The sequence below is a fragment of the Miscanthus floridulus genome, chromosome 9 (genome assembly GCF_019320115.1).
Source record: "Miscanthus floridulus cultivar M001 chromosome 9, ASM1932011v1, whole genome shotgun sequence".
Taxonomy (NCBI): domain Eukaryota; kingdom Viridiplantae; phylum Streptophyta; class Magnoliopsida; order Poales; family Poaceae; genus Miscanthus; species Miscanthus floridulus.
This window is the reverse complement of record NC_089588.1, coordinates 115,045,849-115,064,276: the sequence shown is the minus strand read 5'-3', so window position 1 is coordinate 115,064,276 and position 18,428 is coordinate 115,045,849. Positions and strand designations below refer to the sequence as shown.

At 44.0% G+C, this 18,428-nt stretch overlaps 1 protein-coding gene across 1 annotated transcript; it reads left to right on the top strand.

The window, feature by feature from the left end:
• The first annotated feature begins 12,805 nt into the window (after positions 1-12,805).
• LOC136484162 (sodium/hydrogen exchanger 1-like) lies at positions 12,806-17,953 on the top strand. The gene is made up of 13 exons (XM_066481364.1): positions 12,806-13,434; positions 13,565-13,683; positions 14,315-14,412; positions 14,497-14,556; positions 14,641-14,882; positions 14,955-15,001; positions 15,091-15,157; positions 15,256-15,356; positions 15,450-15,557; positions 15,641-15,779; positions 15,867-15,929; positions 17,070-17,153; positions 17,336-17,953. The coding sequence occupies exons 1-13, from the start codon at positions 13,264-13,266 to the stop codon at positions 17,678-17,680; spliced, it is 1,644 nt and encodes a 547-aa protein (XP_066337461.1). The 5' UTR covers positions 12,806-13,263; the 3' UTR covers positions 17,681-17,953.
• The last annotated feature ends 475 nt before the right edge of the window (positions 17,954-18,428 follow it).

The window sequence follows — 18,428 nt, the reverse complement described above, 5'->3', positions numbered from 1 at the left end:
GTCTTCATTGATATTCATTCTTGTGATTGATTGACTCCTTCCTCGACACGGCGGTATAAACAAATTGCTCACTCTCTTTACATTACCGCAAACTAGTTATCAAGCTCTTTAGTGTAGCTAGTCATGAGAGCTTGTTAGTTTGGTTAGTGTAGCTCTTTAGTTAGTCTTTGAGAGCACACTAACTTAGTGTAGTGCCATAGCTATTGTGTGGTTAGAGACAATAGAAACTAAAATTGTGGTAGGTGGCTTGCATTTTTAGTAGGCTAGCGCAACACTTGCTTCGCCTCATAATTGTCTAACTGGTTTATTAAGTGTTGTTGTAGATTTTTTTATTAGGCTATTCACCCCCCTCTAGCCATTATGACCTTTTACCGATGACTGGGTTGTCGTGAATCCTTAGGCCTAGCATCTTCTGACAGTCCTGGAGCATGACTGTCATCTCCCCAAAAGGTAGGTGGAAGCTGTGAGTCTCCGGCGGCCACCTATATTTTAGACAAAGCAAGATTACATGTCAAAAAGGCAAGTGCATGAACAAATGGCCATGAATGGAGGCAATGATTGAATATAATACCTGTTAACCAACGCAGTTATGGCCGCTGAGTTGAACTTGGACAACCCACGACAAACCTGAAAAGAGATGACATCTAGGCCAGCCCTTTGAAAGAAAGGAGTGTACCTGTCGTCGTACCGCATATCCAAGAACCCATTGTGGGTTCTAGGACGAAGGAGCGGAAGGTCCTGCATGAAATAAAACATAGTCTCTTGTTACTTCATGAACACATGTATGCTCACCAAAATTTGAACAAAATGTATAGATTATTACCTGCCCCTGCGCTATGAGACGTCCTCGGTGGGTCGCCTCGTACGTCGGGTCAAGCAGGTGGAATTGCGCCATCCTACAAAAAAGTTAATGAATTAGAAATTCAATATACAATGAAACATGAACTTAGAAATGTACAAGTAATTGACACAATTACATGTATAAATTGAGACATGCATAATTAATTAAATGAATACGACAAATATGAAATAATGAAATCAACCAATAGTCGCACCTCACCAATCTGCCAATAGCAACTTCGTGAATTGTGGCCAAGTCTACCACACTTGTCGCACTCATACTGCTCGGGGTCAGTAACAAATGGGGTTCCTCTCCCACGCCTCGTTCTTCCGGGTATCTGATCCATAACCATCCTATGACTCGTCCTCTTCCTTGATCCATGCTTGTTCCAATGGTGAGCTGGATCCATAATGTACTTCGGCCCATCATATGGAGGCCACTCTCTAGGGTCCTGGAAAGGCACGAAGCGGGGGCTCCATGTGTGCACAAGTGTGTCGACACTGAACTCATGAGGTATCCTGCTCTCGATATTATAGTTGTGATGCCTAGCTGCTAACACCAAATGGGAACATACAAAGTGGTACTGCCTTGGTTTACCACAAGTGCATTTGAAATCTTGGAGGACAACCACATGCATCCTCGACTCTCGGACCTCGTCGTCGGACGTTGTACTGCCCCTATGCTCGACCTGATAAGTCCCTGTGGCGTGGTCAAAGCATGTAGCCTCATGTGTGTCAGCCCTTTCATTTGCCTTCTCTAGGTGTGCCTTTGGTTTTAGAGCCCATATCTCTCCATCACTCTGCAACTTCGATGCATGGGCGTGTCTATCGTTGAACCAGGCAACAAGCTTATAGAAGGTGAATTGAACAATTGCATTCACGGGCATACCACGTATCCCCAATAGCAACTTATTGAATGACTCCGCCATGTTGGTGCACTGAAACTTGTACCTCCATCCACCGGCATCATGAGCTCTCTTCCATTTCACCAAATCCCTCATCAAACCTATGAGCCATTGTCTATCATCTACATTTGATGCGGTTCTGACCTGCTCCAACTTTTTCTAAAAGTATTTGTCCTCAAGCTGTCGAGCAGTCGCCTGGAACAGATCAAAGTTACTCTTCACACCATCCTTCCGAAGTAGATTCTAGGCAAGGTGCCAAGTACACCAACAATGGTGTAAAGGTGCATACCCCTCTATCTGCTCTCGCATGGCATTAAGTATGCCCTGGTGCCTATCAGATATGATGCAAACCTCCCTACCAGGCCCAACCACGTGTATCCGGATTAGCCTCAAGAACCATCCCCAACTGTCATTGTTCTCCTTCTCAACCAAAGCAAATGCCAAAGGAACCAACTTGTTGTTCGCGTCACAGGATATGGCTATAAGAAGTGTGCCCTAGTATTTGCCAATCAAGAATGTACCATCAATGGAGAAGACGGGACGATAGTGCCTAAAGCCTCGACACACTGAGGGAAGCACCAGAAAGCACGGAAGAATATATGCCTCCCTTCCTTCCATGCATTTGGTTTTGGATGTACTCATAATGCATGCCTGGATTCACCGCTTTGATTGCATTGAAAAGTACTGGCAGCTGCTCGTGCCCATCCTCCTAGTCCCCATATATCATCTTCCACGCTCGCTGCTTAGCCCTCCAAGCTTTACCATAAGTTATCACATAACCTCCATACAATGCCTCAACGGTCCTGATAATTGTCCTCACCTTCATGTTGGGTTCTCCCTGCAATATTCCCATCAACTGCTTGGCAGTGAGGGTAGATGTCAACTGTCTATGCCTCAGTGTTAGCTCATGGTTAGCACAATTGTGTGCCCGACAACTTTTGTGATCTTCCACTTTCCGGTGACCTTTTGCTTCCTTGCACAAACCCTCCATGGGCAGCGTTCCTTGTCACACACAACCATGTAATGGCGCTCCGCATATAAATGCAAGACCTTGTAAGGTCTCTTTCATATCACTACAAACGCCTGCAACCACCTCTTCAATGCAGGGAGGTCCTTGAACACTCTCCCACTCTCAATTAGGGCCGGCCTCAAGAGCTTCTAGGAGCTCATCATCACATCCTTCTGCACACGCCTGATCAGAATGAGAAAGATCGCTGAACTCGTGAACTCTTGGATCACGGCGGCCGGGAAAGATACGCCTCAGCATCTCAATATCACTCTCTGTCAGCTCTCCAACAGGGCGATCATCATCAGAATCAAGAGCCCTTGCCATCTCATATGGCTCTGAATCATTCATAATTTCAACACTATTGGAGCCACGAAATCCATCTCCATAGTGCACTTGCACAGCAACAGGGGGCACATCCACATTCTCATGAATGTCTCCTGCAACATAAGCAGAGAAATGAGGAAAGAATGAAAGAAATGGATGTAAGGAAGGTGGTAAGCTCCCAATAACCATGTGGTTAAGACACTTACTTGGATGATTCTGTGTCAAAGGGATCTCATGAGGAGGATCTGCCATAGCAACATGAGTCTGACAAGCATCTCTAACTACTACATTGGGGCAGATTGAGCATCGGGAACCGTAGGTGCAACCTCCACATCCATATTAGGTTCCGGGACGGGAGGGTCGATGTGTGCCTACTGACCCATTGGTGGGGAAAACCCATGAGGGATGGGATCAACTAACACCCAACGCACAACCACGTCCAAACATTGTAGCTGGCTCTTCATAGCCGATCTCACATAGTTCTCCCACTGATCCGCACACCCAATTGGGATCATTCGCCTAAGGATGTTGGGAGGAGCACCTAGGTGCAGTACACCCTCAACTGCAATGTCATCATCTCCAAGGCAATGCAGCTCCTCCCGAGCCCTTGCAACCATCTCACTAAATAAAGGTCTATCATTGAATAGCACAGGCACGCTTTGCATGTCAACAAACTCAACATATCCATAGCGATCGTATTCAACGGTGCCTCCATGATATATGGTCACTAGGTTGTCCATCTAGTTCAAACACATAACCAAACACATGTCCTTTAGTCCAAATTAGATGATAGATAGTACCTAACAAGTACTTTCTAACTACAAACTAAGTAAATAAGATAATAACTACATACATAGATACAGTGTACTAACTAAATAGCTAGATCCTATTTAGTTAACTAAATATGTAACTACCTATCTAAGTAGCTATCTAACTATATCTATGTATCTATGTATCTATGTTTCTATCTATCTCACTAAATCACTAACTAAATCAACTACCTAAGTCATCACATTAACTAGTAAATAACAAATGCCAAAACAACTACACTACAATCAAAGCTAATTAAGTACGCACATTGCAAATTCATAATTTTTACCTATCCGACGACGGAGTCGCGGACGTCGACGAAGTCGCAGCAGACGCTGGGCGTGGGTCAGGCTGACGAGCCAAGCTAGCGGTGGCACGGCTGGGCACTGCAGGTGCCGAGGCTGGCGGGGGCACGGTCGAGGACAGCGGTGGCGCGCGGTGGGCACGGGAAGCTCGGTGCTCCGCGTGGCGAGGCCGGCTCGGTGGGCGCAGGCGGCATGGTGGGCGCGTCCTAGGTCGGCGGTGGCGGGTGGCACGGTCACGGTCACGGCACCGGCGTGGCGGGCGCGGGGACCGGCATGGCCGCGGGGCACGGTGGTCCTGCGGGGGCGCGGACTCGGTGGCGGTGCGGCATGGGCGGTCGAGCGCGGGGCGCGGGCGAGGGCGAGGGCGCGCAGGCACGGTCGGCTGGTGGCGGGAGAGAGAGCGGGCGGCGGCGGTGGTGCGCTGCTCGGGCGAGGGAGGTGCGAGAGAGAGGGAGAGGAAGAGAGAAAGGATTGGGGCCCATATGTAAGACAGGCTCGCCGCTAGTCATCCTGGCGCCGAGCTTAGCGCCAAGATCTACGGCGTCGAGCTCGGCGCAAGGGTGACTGGCGCCGACCTTCGTGCCATGTCATCTCCATGTCTGCTTCGAGCCTAAGGGCTCAACGCCAGCAACACTGGCGTCGGACGTGTAAGCTTGGCGCCAGCAACGATGGCGCCGAGCTAAGGGTCCAGATTTTGAAATCTTTCCTCTAGGGGCATATTTATGAAAAAATTTCAAAAAAAAGGCAAAAAAAATAAAAAAATTTGGCCGGCCCTCCCCCTCTCTTCTTCGCGTCACTTCCAGAAATATCAAACCAAAGCCCAAGCAGGGGAAAAAATAGAATCCTAGTACGTTTCTCTCACAACTAATAAAAGGTGGACACATTTTTGGTGCGACAAGTAACTTGGGGTCATCGGTCTGCCGCCTCCTGCAATCCCCGCGCGCTCGCTCCCACATTCTCCAATCGTGCTCGCGAGATCACGTCCACCAATCACGCCCAGCTCGCCCTTCCCTGCCCGCGCTCGCGTCCGTGGCTCGCCCTTCCCTGCCGCCCACAAAACCGCCCTTCCTTGCCCCGCGAGGCCACCTTCCCGGCAGCATAGGCGGCGTGGTGTCCCGGTGCTGGAAGCGGCGAGGCATCCCAGAGGCAGAGGCGGTGCTCGGACAAACCAGCCAACCAGGGGCGGCGGCGGCGGTCAGCCAGCCAGCTCGTAGCGGCCATTCGGGGCGGCGCTCGGCCGGGCTAGCCAGCCCGCAGCGGCGCAGGGCGGACGCGGACGCCGCGCCTCCAGGGTGCGGCCCCTCTCGTGCGAAGCCGACAAGTATGTATGCCACCCCTTCACTACTCTCCCTATTGTGCAAAGTCGAGGACCCAGATCTGATGCGGACATGTGCACACCCAGACATTAATTTGCTTTGTGTTGTTAACTTCACACCAGGCAACTTGCAAAACTCGATGTTGTTTTCGGATACAGTCCAAGCTTATTTGTTCATTTTAGAGAGACTGGTTTCTGACAGACCACCTTGATGAAACCTATGTGCAGTACTGCAGTTAAGTTTGTCATGCTATGGTCTCTACTGAATAGTAAGTAGGTCAAGTAGCCTATTGATGCAGGGAGCAATCTCTGTATTTTCTATTGATGAGGGGGTGTTTTGTTTTTCTCATTTGCAAATTCGCGAGTTTACTCTTGCTGAGCTGAAAGAATTCTATATTTTGGCCCTTGGTTCTGTAGTGCTATCAAAGTTGCAGGATAGTGGGCGTCTTCATGTTTGCGTTTTTTCAGAGTACCAATTTAGCTTCCCCACACAGTTAGCATACTCGTACCTTGCAAACACCAACCATTTATTTAACATATCTCCTGTATATGTTTAATCTCATGGGCTTTTTATTTGTCCTGTCAGTAGTTCAGTCAGCCTGCAGATGACTCTGTATTTCTGAAAAGAAAAAGAAATCTCTTTTACTTCAATGACTGTCTCTATTTCTCAAAGAAATCAGGAGATCTAAATTCCCTTCAACCTGCAGCTATATTATTTTCTTAAGAGTGTTCAGTAGCAATTATGTCACACTGGATATCAATCTCCTATCTCATGCAGAGTTACTTTGTTGCTTGTCTGACTGCATCAACCTGAAACTGAGAACTCAAGTTACTTTGGTGATTTATGGTAAATACATCTGCACCCTGATTTTCACAAGGTTTTTTATACTGGTCAATTTATTTGTTGGGTTAGCAAATTGTGATATTACAACCTGTTCAAGAGCTTCTATTCTTTATAGCCAAGTCAAAATCAAGACTGTTTAGATGCTAATAAGAGCACAGACATGGGAAAAATAAATTCAGTGTATCCTACAGTTCCTAAACTTGTAGGAACAATTGACGGACCTTCTGTTTTTTATTCATGAGACATCTGTGTTTTCAAATTTCACTGCCTTTAATCAATTTCAAATGTTTAGTGAGTTCAAATTGACAGACCTATGCTCTTGATTTGGAGACATGCTTTGTTGTTTTGTTGAACCAGCCTTTTCAGACACTGAATCCTATTGTTCCAGCATAGCTGACATAATTCATATGCCTGAACCAGGTGATGCCCAGTAGTTATTCTGAGCACTCTTGTTTATACATTGAATGCTTGCATGCTGTGATGTTTGACAACTATCAAACGATTTCAGTAGATAAGGTTTTGGCTATGCATTTGTTCCTCTTGAGGAATCGATGTCTGTTTCCTTGATGACAGTAGAAACGCAAAATAATAACAAGGTGTTGAGTATGTCCTGTTCTTGCTGTTCTGCATGGCCATCTCAATAATTTAAAGTCATGATAAGAAAATTTTCCCTTGAAGCGTCAAAATTTCTCCAAGTCTGACAACATTGTTTCTCTACATAGGTTATAGACTAATTCAACAATATCAGTCACAATATTAGCTTAAATGTATGGTTTTAAAATACACATGTATTTACATATATCATTTTAATCCCTTTAGAAACAAGTTGCATATTATTCTTTTATGAATTGTATACCAGTCTTCATGGTTGGGTGACGGGCTGCGCGCAGGTGGGCTCCAACCTCGCGCCGCTCGACCCCGCCGCCGTCTGCAGCCACGTCCGCTTCCGTGGCCTGCGCCCGGCCACGCACTACTACACCACGTCTTCGTTGGCCATCTCTTCTCCCTTCCTGCTGTGTACGGATTTTTTATTTCCAAGCAGGTATGCCAACTCTTCTCCTTTCCTGCTGTATACGGATTTTGATTGGTTGTCCAATTCCAATCTGCTCCCCATCATCACAGTCCACTAACGTCGAACTCTTAATGAGACCGTTTGTGGTTGTATGGTTGTAGGAATCTCTTAAGCAAGAACTTAAAAAAAGCCATGGAAAAGTAGAAAACAATAAGGTATGGTTGTCACTTAGGGTGGAAAAGAGGCTTTCACACTTGCATTCTTGTGGCTATCTCTCTTGACTGGCTCTGCTCATCTTGCATTCCTGTGGTTGACATGGTCAAACCTGAGTTTCCTATTCCATGTAGAGACTAAAGAAGAAAGCCACTGGATCACAGTGCTTTGATCGTTGATGTTCTATGAAGGAAGACTTACCAATTTCTTTTTTCAGGTGAACATCACAGCAACAGAGAAAGCTGAGTTCAGGACCTCAGTTCAGGCAAGCACGTCGGCACCAGTATTGCATCAAGTGAACATGTAAGTACCTAATGAACTAGCCTGTATCTTTTTTGTTCAGTTGCAACAAATAGATCAGTACTGGTTCTCCCTTGGTGTCAATTCATCACCTAGATAAAGGCGTGAGTCCCTTGGTGTTAGTACCTATGTGTTTATTCACCCATAGTGATGTTCGTTACAGTTAAAATTGGTTGCTCAATCATGTTGTTTTGGAAAATTCAGTGACTATTGGAATGTGGCCTATTGATGTCTGAACATTCCCGAGTCAGATGTGGCCCCTAATTTCATTCCATCTGGTTAGAAATTGTGGCAGTAATAGTTCTTGATGGGTTGGATCTTATCTCTAAAGAATATAAGAGATGTGTGTAGTTGCAGCATCACTTATTGTTGTGATGTACAAGGAAGGTCAGCTGTTGGCTTGTGTGAATTTATATCTTAGCAGTAATAGTTGCTGAGTTGTCGTGTGACCTGGAAAATACCGGCCAGGGATTTTCACTTTGGCTGGTTCAAACTAGAAAAATGTTTTACTCAGGATCAAACATCACTGCAGACCTTAAAAAGTTCAGTGTGTCAGTGACATTGATATGGTGTAAGCAACTAGCCAGAGACTGATGATGTCTTCTGTTTTCTATTATTAAGTTTTATGTCTTTAATAGCTAAAGGGAGGACGGAAATAGTTACTTGAATTTGTATGTCTGGTGTTTCTCTTAGATGCTACTGCAATTTCGGAACCGAGTCTTGTGGTCTGACATGAATATTTCTCTCACAACTAAAAAGAGTAAAAGGTGGACACATTTTCGTGCGACAAAAAAACACCGGGACGTCGGTCTGCCCCATGCTATCCTGCGACTCCAAATTATTGGCGCCGGCAGGTGGGACCTCCTCCCCGCGATCAACGTGACCCCGGGCTCCTCTTCCGTAGATCCATGGCACACGTCGGGGAAGGGAAGGGAAGAGAGGTTTCTGGACGCCGCTGGTGAAGCCTGCGACCGCAAAGCCGCCAGACGACCTCGCCAACCGATCTGTTTCCGCCACGTCGCAGCACCTCAGTTCCTCGGCCTCGACCAGCACACGCCACCGCCGTCGAACGGGCTGCTGCCGGACGCGGCGCAAGGCCGCAGCACGTTGAGCAGCAACAGCTTCTTCAAGTCATAGACCCTCGCGCGCTGCTACCACCAGGTGTGCCAACCCCTTCTCTTCCCTTCCTGCTGTGCAAAACCGAGCACCCAACCCTAACTTAAGCTAATTGGCTATTTCTATTCCGATCTGATCTAATTACATGTGTGTTATGCCTGCTAACTTCTCTTCCCTTCAAAGATTATCATGCCTACATGTGCACACCCATGTCCTTTACTGGATCTAAAGAAAATTTGGTTCCTATATGTCCACAATGTCCAGTAGATTGATTGTGCACTACATTGGAGTTGCGCCGCGGGATGTTGGCGCTGCTCTCTTGGCCCAGCAGCCACGTCTCCTCATTGACCTTGTTTTGGGTCATGTTTCTTCTTTAATTTAAGAAATCACTTGAATTGTTGTTTGCTAATTTGCATAGGAGCCGTCTTCTGCACTTCACCATCCCTGGATCGATATGTGCTTGTGTGGCTTTTACTAAGGTTCGACTGATAGATTGGGATCTTTACAAAGAATTGTTATTTAGGGAAGATGGGAGCAGCTCAGTAAGAGTTTTAACAAGTATCTCAGTTTCAGACTTCTTTTTGCCTTGTTTAATTATACTAGGGACAACTGATCCTGAGACATCAAAGAGACAAGTACCTGATGTAAATGCATGTAAATGTCAGGCCCTTGTAACTTGATTCAGACAATGCTTGTAATATCTGTACTGAACTGCAATTCTTTTTCTGTTTCTGCATTCATAATCATTGCACCCTCACCATGCATCAGTCATCTCTGAGAGAGATAGGAGCACTGCAGCTCTGAGAAACAGTACCGCATGTTTTAGTCTAGACATATGGAGCTATACAGAGCTTCCAATTATACATGTTGGGCTCAATTAAGAGTTTATTTTCAAGTTACAGGGTTTTTTGTTTATCAAGGCTAGAAATAGTCTCTGGACAGCTGCTGGTCATTTGATAATTCTAACTGAATAGCAATTATCTTTTGCATGGCTATTTGTTTATTGAAAACAGAAGGAGCTACTTATAGGTTATGACGATGTCATGTTGCTGAAAACAGATGTAGCTGTCAGTGGAAATTGTATGGTTCTTACCAGAAATTGCTGTTTTTGGCTTGGTCTATCTGTGTTGATTAGAGGTTGTGACCTGCAGTGTGCAATATTTCAATTTGAGGTTTGGTTCATCACATTAAGGATAAATGAACTTTCTTATTTTTGCCTATTTAGCACTTTAGCTACTGAACAGAGCTCCAGACTGCCCTGCTTTCCCCTCGGCCGGCTGACATTGTAGAATTTATCATGGAAGATACGTTAATACACTGCCCTACCTCAAGGCATCCGTGCGGCTTCAGTCCATAACTTTGTGCTGCTCGTTGGGCAGAGGACGATGTATCATGTATGGGAAATCTTCCTTTGGACGCTGATGTGTTAGAATATGGATCAGAATCGGCTCTTTGGTGCTGGGAGGTAAGCTGGATGTTACTTTTCAAATTGGTGTTCTTTTGATTCTATTGTTTTGTATTTTTCATTAAAAATTCTATCTTTTAAATGTGTATGCGGATAAGACATCTGAAATTGATGCTTGTGAAAGGTGAAAGCACGCAACATTCTGAGTACACGGAAATCTATCAGAAAGAAAATCCATGAGAAAATCACCACCATCTACTGTAAGGAAAACTTTGTTCTTACATTGATCCACAATTTGCCCTGTTAGTAGTAATTTATTTGCACATTTCATTTTGCTGTGGAAAATATATAACGAGAGTTTGTCCAATTCTTTCAATATAATGGCATGTTTCTCTGCCCCAACGGGAAAAATGGTATGCTTTACTGTTACAGTTACATTCGAACTAGCCAGATGCTAAATCAACTTATATCTATGCATGTATTCATAGAACCTGTAAATCTTTATTTTCTGTTCCTTATTTCTTACTAGCTCGCTCACTAAACATAGGTATCATTGGAAACAACTTTGCCGGTTCTGAAAAACCCAGGAGTTGAAGTCTAAGTAAATGATCTAAAAAAGCATCATTAAAATTAAATAAATCACTGAATCTGGAAGGGATCAAATCACTGAATCACAGAATGGCCTGTACCATCATGCATACTGTTGTTGCATTTGTGTGGATTCACATGCATGTTTTCGTTGTTCTTTGAGGTCGTGAAAGTCCTAATATGTAAGCCTTTTCAATAATGCCACTGTAATTCGAGGTTGACTGTGATATGGTTTCGAGTTTGACTGTGATATTTTTAGGGCGCTTCATTCACTCATGATGTAAGTTAGACCCAAATTCTATGGCATGTCCATTTATTGATGTAGTAAAAGTTAAAATCTGGGAAAAATATGGTCTCATGATGTAAGTTAGTCCATCTTGGGAGTTGTTGGTTTCTGTTTACTGGGTTGCAATATCTATGTTGGTTGCAATAAGAGGTTAATATTAGCATGCTGTCTCGTCATTTAAAAAAAAATTGTTCATATGTACTGATGGAGACTTGAAAATATCAGGCGCATGCTATATCAATTTGTTCGAATTTTTATTTTTCCCCTGCTATGAAGCAATGCACAAGCCACTGACTTTTTGGGTTTCCGAACATATTTCCTGGCTTTGTTTTGCATGATTTGTATTGCTTTGTTTTGTTCATTCTCTGATTGGTAATGTTTTTCTTGTATGCATGTTCGAATTACATGTTTCCACATAGTCGCATTGCTTCATGCAGTCCAACTACAAAGGTTGTGGTGACGCTGGCTATTGAGAAGGGCAGCCATGCTGCTGAGAAGGGACGCTGCCCGCGGAGAGAGCTGCGGGCGATGAGAGAAAACTGACAAAGAATGTGTGTTGTGCTTGTGTGTGCTCGATATTTTCAGCTCCTCACCCGAATGCTCGCTCCGGTCGAGAATCATGAAGCGAAGGGTTACCAAACATGCTCCAATGTTATGTGTGATTATATTTTATGGAATGAAAAATGTGGAATTTGTTTTTATCTCTTGATTATAGCCAGATGTTTTCCCTTGTGTCTATCAGGTTCTAGCACATTGTTACGCCGGAAGAATTGGTGGCCTTGTATATTGTTTTGTTGTTAGTGTTTTTGTCATTCTGTTACGAATTTCTGAAATATGAGTGGCTACCGTTATGTATAAGTGGAGGAAGATTGTACGCCATGGAAATTCAAAACAGGTATATAGAAGAAATTTTAAACAAAAGTGAATTTTATGAGATAACAAAAATGAAAAATTTATGAGTATAAAGCAAAAAAAAAATCTTTGCTATGGATAGGAAAACACGTTGCTCATACGTATGTTACCGAGGTATCATTTTTTCATGTGGCAATGTACGGGAATTTAAAATTATAACGGCCATAGCTTAAATTTCCTATATGGATAGGAAAACACCTCGTTTTTTTTTGACATTTTCAAATCTTTTGTTGGCAGTATTGCCTATGTAATAGGCACTAATATTTACATATATATACTTGAACTTGTGTACACGATGGTATGAAGATGCGGCGGAACTTATTCATGGATTTATTGGCGCACGAAAGAAATAGATATCGGAGTTTTCTTCGTGCCGATATAAAATATTATCTTAGCCGCGTCACGAAAAGATCTATACATTAGAGTTTGTGAGCCTGCGACGCCGCGTTCTCCATGACTATGCTAATTCTACGAACTTTACTTTTTAGATTAATGTTACTTTAACGTTGGTATTTAATTTTCCTTATGCTTTTAGCTGTCCGTACACGTACGGACGCGCTACCTACTGTGCTAAAATTTCCGCACAAATCTCACCTTCGAATCGTATCTCCTCCTCGCCGACTACGAGTTCGCCGTGGCGCGCCACCCGACACCCGCCCCGCCGATAAACCCTCCCCGAATCGGAGAAGCGCCTCGCGGAGCCTCCCTCCGATACCCGCCGCCCGCGCCGGGATCTCCGCATCCGGATCCGTCTTCCGTCATTGCCCCTGATTTTCCCCTCCACACACAGTCCACCAGCTTCCAGACTCCAGAGTCCTGACCACGGGCGCTCGCGCACGCGTAGAGGCGCCGGATTTCGTCAATTCCGGCGGCCTAGCAGATCCATTGCCCATCCTCTACACAATCCGGGCTGGGTGGGACTCTTTTTCCGCCTAGCAGGTTGCGTGCGGGCGGCGGCCTTGCTTGAAAGGCAAGCCGAGAGGGAATCGAGTGTTTAGGTCGGGTGTAGTAGGGGCGGTGGTAAAGCTACTAGGGTTGGGGGTGACTAGCGAGGCTGTGAGGCCGAGGGAGGTGCGACGATGGGGCTGCTGGGGGCTGAGGCGGCGATGGCGCTGGGCGACCCGCCGGCAGACTACGCCTCCATCGCGGCGGTGGGGCTGTTCGTGGCGCTCATGTGCGTCTGCATCATCGTCGGCCACCTCCTCGAGGAGAACCGCTGGATGAACGAGTCCATCACCGCGCTCTTCATCGTGAGTCCAACCGCCTCCCTTTTCGCTATTGCCCTGAGTTCGTTCTTGTGTCCCGGGATCTTGGTGTTGCAATGTTGTCTGTTGGGAATTGAGGGTAATTGTGGCCTGTTCGATGCGTGTGGCTTTGCAGGGGCTGGGAACTGGAGCGGTGATCCTGTTCGCGTCCAGCGGGAAGCACTCGCGCGTGCTCCAGTTCAGCGAGGACCTCTTCTTTATTTACCTGCTGCCGCCCATCATATTTAATGCAGGGTATGGAATTCGTGCAATTGATGCTACGTTCTAGCGTTATGGAGGCCATTATTTTATTCGTTGTTACAATTTATCAGTTTTTCCTACATAAAGGATTGCTGTCACAAATTTATCAGCTTTTCCTACATAAAGGACAAATAAAGAATATTCTGACAGTTAAGAAGTTGAGCTGGGCGACACATTGGTGACTGAGAAATTTGCGATGACTTTAATAAGATTTTTAGCTCAAGAGAGCTGTTGCTGCCATCCCTGTGCTTGGAATTTCCCCCCTTTCTTTTCCTTCTAATTAACACGGAGCATCCTTAATTGAAAGGCGGAGCTCTAGGTGTTTATGTTAAAAAAAATTAACACAGGAGCATTACATGTATTTGGTTACTGTTTTAGGACCTCTTTCGTAAGTTTTCTCTTTGGAGCTTTCTGAGCTAAAATCCAAAAAAACATTCCCTCTTCTAAACACTTCAGTAGCAAAGCAACTATGGTGTGCTATTAAATATAAATCTGCAATTATTCACTGAGTTTTTGCATTAAGAGTGTAGATGATATTTGCCATGTATAATTTACTGAATATTTAGCACTAAGAACCTATATGTATAACTCACTCACAATTCTCCTTTTTTTCCGTGTAAGCTAGGTTCCAAGTGAAGAAGAAACAGTTCTTTCGAAACTTCATTACTATTACACTGTTTGGTGCAGTTGGCACTTTGATCTCTTTTACTGTGATATCCCTTGGTAGGTTTGCTCCCAAATTTCATTTTTATCATGATTGTCAGTTTCTGGGTTTCTGCCTGCCTTAACTCACATTTGATCTCACAGGCACTCTAGGACTAGTATCAAGGCTTAATATTGGCGCACTTGAGCTTGGAGACTATCTCGGTAAGTTCATTACGCAAAGTATAAGCACTTCCATTGCCCATATGCAGTTCTTTCTTTCTGACTCTTGTATATCTTAAATTTCAGCACTTGGGGCAATATTCTCGGCCACAGACTCGGTTTGCACCTTGCAGGTGTTAAGCCAAGATGAGACACCCTTCTTGTACAGCCTCGTGTTTGGTGAAGGTGTTGTCAATGACGCAACTTCTGTTGTGTTGTTCAATGCAATCCAGAACTTTGATCTTGGAAATATCAGTGGTGCCAAATTACTGAACTTTATTGGCAGTTTCCTTTATCTGTTCGGCACCAGCACCATTCTTGGAGTAGCTGTAAGTTATATGCTGCTTCCACCTCTAGCTTTGCCTAAGTTTATTCTTTACTGACATGCGTTTTGGCTGCAGTCTGGACTTCTTAGTGCTTATATTATTAAGAAGTTGTACTTTGGCAGGTTTGTACTTGACACAACATGATTTGTTTAATTGAAATTGATGACATTTCCACAACTTATATATTCCTCTGATTTGACATGCACCCCAGGCACTCAACTGATCGCGAAGTTTCCATTATGATGCTAATGGCTTATTTATCTTACATGCTAGCCGAAGTGAGCGTCCTGTACTCTTAACCTCTGTAGATATTGTGTATTTCAGAAAAGCAATTACAGCTGTGAACAGTTATTGACGGGTTGCCTTTTTTTGGTAGTTGCTTGATTTGAGTGGCATTCTCACAGTGTTCTTCTGCGGTATCGTAATGTCACACTATACCTGGCACAATGTAACAGAAAGTTCCAGGGTCACAACCAAGTAAGTAGCTTCATAGCTTCTGTGTGGACATTTGCCTTTGATCATGTATTCTATGGTCATGCTTATACTAATATACCATTGAATGGACCACAGGCATGCCTTTGCAACATTGTCATTTATTGCCGAGACTTTTCTGTTTCTCTATGTTGGCATGGATGCATTGGATATAGAGAAGTGGAAGATTGTCAGTCAAACTTATAGGCATGCTCTCTCCCTCTTTCTCAATCTTCACTGCTCAAGTAGAAGATTTTTTTTTCTTAATCTGTGTTTTCTGTCATGTGCAGCCCAGTAAAGTCTATTGCTTTGAGCTCCACCATTTTAGCCTTGGTGCTGGTTTCAAGAGCTGCTTTCGTTTTCCCACTATCCTTTCTATCAAATTTGACCAAAAAAACTCCAAATGGAAAGATATCTTTTAGGCAGCAGGTGAGTCTTTAACTTAGCAACATCTTAACTTCTTTTGTCCTCTTGAAACAGTTGTTATGTTCCTTATACATGATATTGATCATTCAGGTTATTGTTTGGTGGGCGGGTCTCATGAGAGGTGCTGTGTCCATTGCGTTGGCTTACAATAAGGTAAATCTTCTGTTTGGTCCACTTGATTTGAGCTTTGGACTGGAAATGCTTAGCTTTTGTGTCCTCCGTCCATTCCAAAACATAGGTAATTTTTGTTATACTAGGTCAAACTTCTCTAACTTTTACAAAGTTTATAGAAATAGTCTCTTTAAATGTATTTAAACTGAAGCTGCAACATTAAACCTTGCAAGTGTTCTTTGATGTTATAATCATAGATTTAAAACCTAATCAGTGAGTTACCTGGTCCTCAAACAGGTGATTCAAAGAAACAATGTTGAAATTGGTTTTTAGTAAATTGGGGAAACTTAATTTTTTTATGTGTTTGTGTAACATTCACATATATTTTAGTTCCTACCATAGTTGAGTTGCTCCCTCTTGAAAGTAACATAGGCGCAGATCAGGCTAAAGCTTGGCATGTTGTATATCAACATCTAGCTTTTCTGTCACAACTTTTTATTTCTCGAACATGCAGGACAGTGCATTATTTCATTAAGAGAGGATAATATGTAGAAGGGAGAGGAAGAATGGAAAACACTCTTAGCACCTCAACCCAGAAACACACACACACACACACACATAAAAAAGGGCATACCCAGTGCAGAGAGCTCCCGCTCTGTGCGGGGTCTGGGGAAGGGTGTCAGTGGCAAGCCTTACCCTCGCCTGTGCAATACGAGGAGACCGCGACTCGAACCCGGGACCTTCCGGTCACAGGCGGTAAGACTCTACCGCTTACACCAGGCCCGCCCTTCACACACACACACACATACCACTTACATAATCATTTTCCTAGAACCCAAAACATATTATACTAGCATATCTTGAACTCTTGTTGTGTCCATAAAATTGACACATGTGATTAAGGAAGTATGTCACGTTATAGCTCTCTTTGTTCTATTGATGAAGGATAATTCCTTAAAAAATATTCACACTTTGTCCATTTACTGTAATAATGAAGCCCAATTTATTCGAATGCCATCTGCGCATTTATGTAAATTAAATTGTTCACTAGTGGTTTGGTTTTCTTTCCTTTTCTTGCCTATATATGCCTCAATACATTGGCCTCACAAGGTCTGGAGTGTTAAGTGTTCAATTGTCTGTTGTTAATGCTTTTGATGTAACAGCTGGTTTTCTATTCTGCAGTTCACAAGATCAGGCCATACGCAACAACCTAGCAATGCTATCATGATCACAAGCACAATCAGTGTTGTTTTTTTCAGCACAATTGTAAGTTCTTTCTCAACCTCCAATGCCTATAGATAGATTACACACAATATAACAAGCTAGGTTGATTTTCAAACTTATATTGCAGACAAATACCAGACATAAGAACATGACTTGTGATAGAGGCATTCCTTTTCCTGCTACAACATGGGTCTGACTCAAACAACTATTCTCTGTTCATGCAGGTCTTTGGGCTACTGACAAAGCCACTGATCAGGCTCTTGATCCCACCAAGGCACCTATCCAGGGAAGCAAGCGCCCTTTCCGAACCATCCAGCCCGAAGTCTTTCTTTGAGCAGCTAGCCGCGAACAGCCCTGGTCTCCCGGATCTTGAGAATAGCATAAGCCTACACCGCCCGACAAGCCTCCGTTTGCTCCTAGTGAGCCCGGCACGGTCGGTCCACTATTACTGGCGCAAGTTTGACAACAGTTTCATGAGGCCCGTGTTTGGCGGCCGCGGCTTCGTCCCCTTCGTCCCTGGTTCGCCGACTGAGAGCAGCGTGCCGCTGCTTCCTGGCAATGAGAACTGAAACCAGCGTATCCTGGGGACTGTGAATTCAGCAGAAGTTTTGTAAATTAGCTTCGCTTAGGTATTAATTATATAATTAAATGATGTAGATCTAGGTGGTAGATTCAGCTTGTATATACATACTATAATGTAGGCTAGTTGGCTGACCAGTGACCATACGGTTCTGGATATCAACATCTCACAATGAATTTGTATTTATATATAAAATACTCTCTATATATTGGATCACAAAATATGTACCATCTATGATTAAGCAATATGTAAATTATCAATCCATTTTGGAGTGAATATTATTATGCTTTTTAAAAAAAAATCAAACGGGGGGAGAGCTTCCCCACCAAATTCCATTACGAACCAAAGGCTCCAGTTAACTGAAGCTTACAGGAGAATTACAGGACAGGAGGTAGCGATGCCAATTGTTCAGGCTGCGTACAGCGTACATCATGATCATGCCTCAGGCGTTTGCGCCAGACAACAAGATCATCAGAGACTTTGGTTATAATACAATGACTAGAAGAGATTTCATTTCTAAAAACTTCACCATTCCTAGCGTCACACGGTCGCCAAAGAATTGACAGTAGGATAAATCAAAGGCTTAAATTATTCACAGGAGGATCTTATGCAGAGGAGATTGTTGATGAGAAGTTTACGACTGATGCAATGTTTTATATCAAGGCTTTGGCATTTTTAGCCCTTGGCCTTCTCAATCCCATGATAGCCAGCAATCTAAATGGAGCTATAGCCTCTAA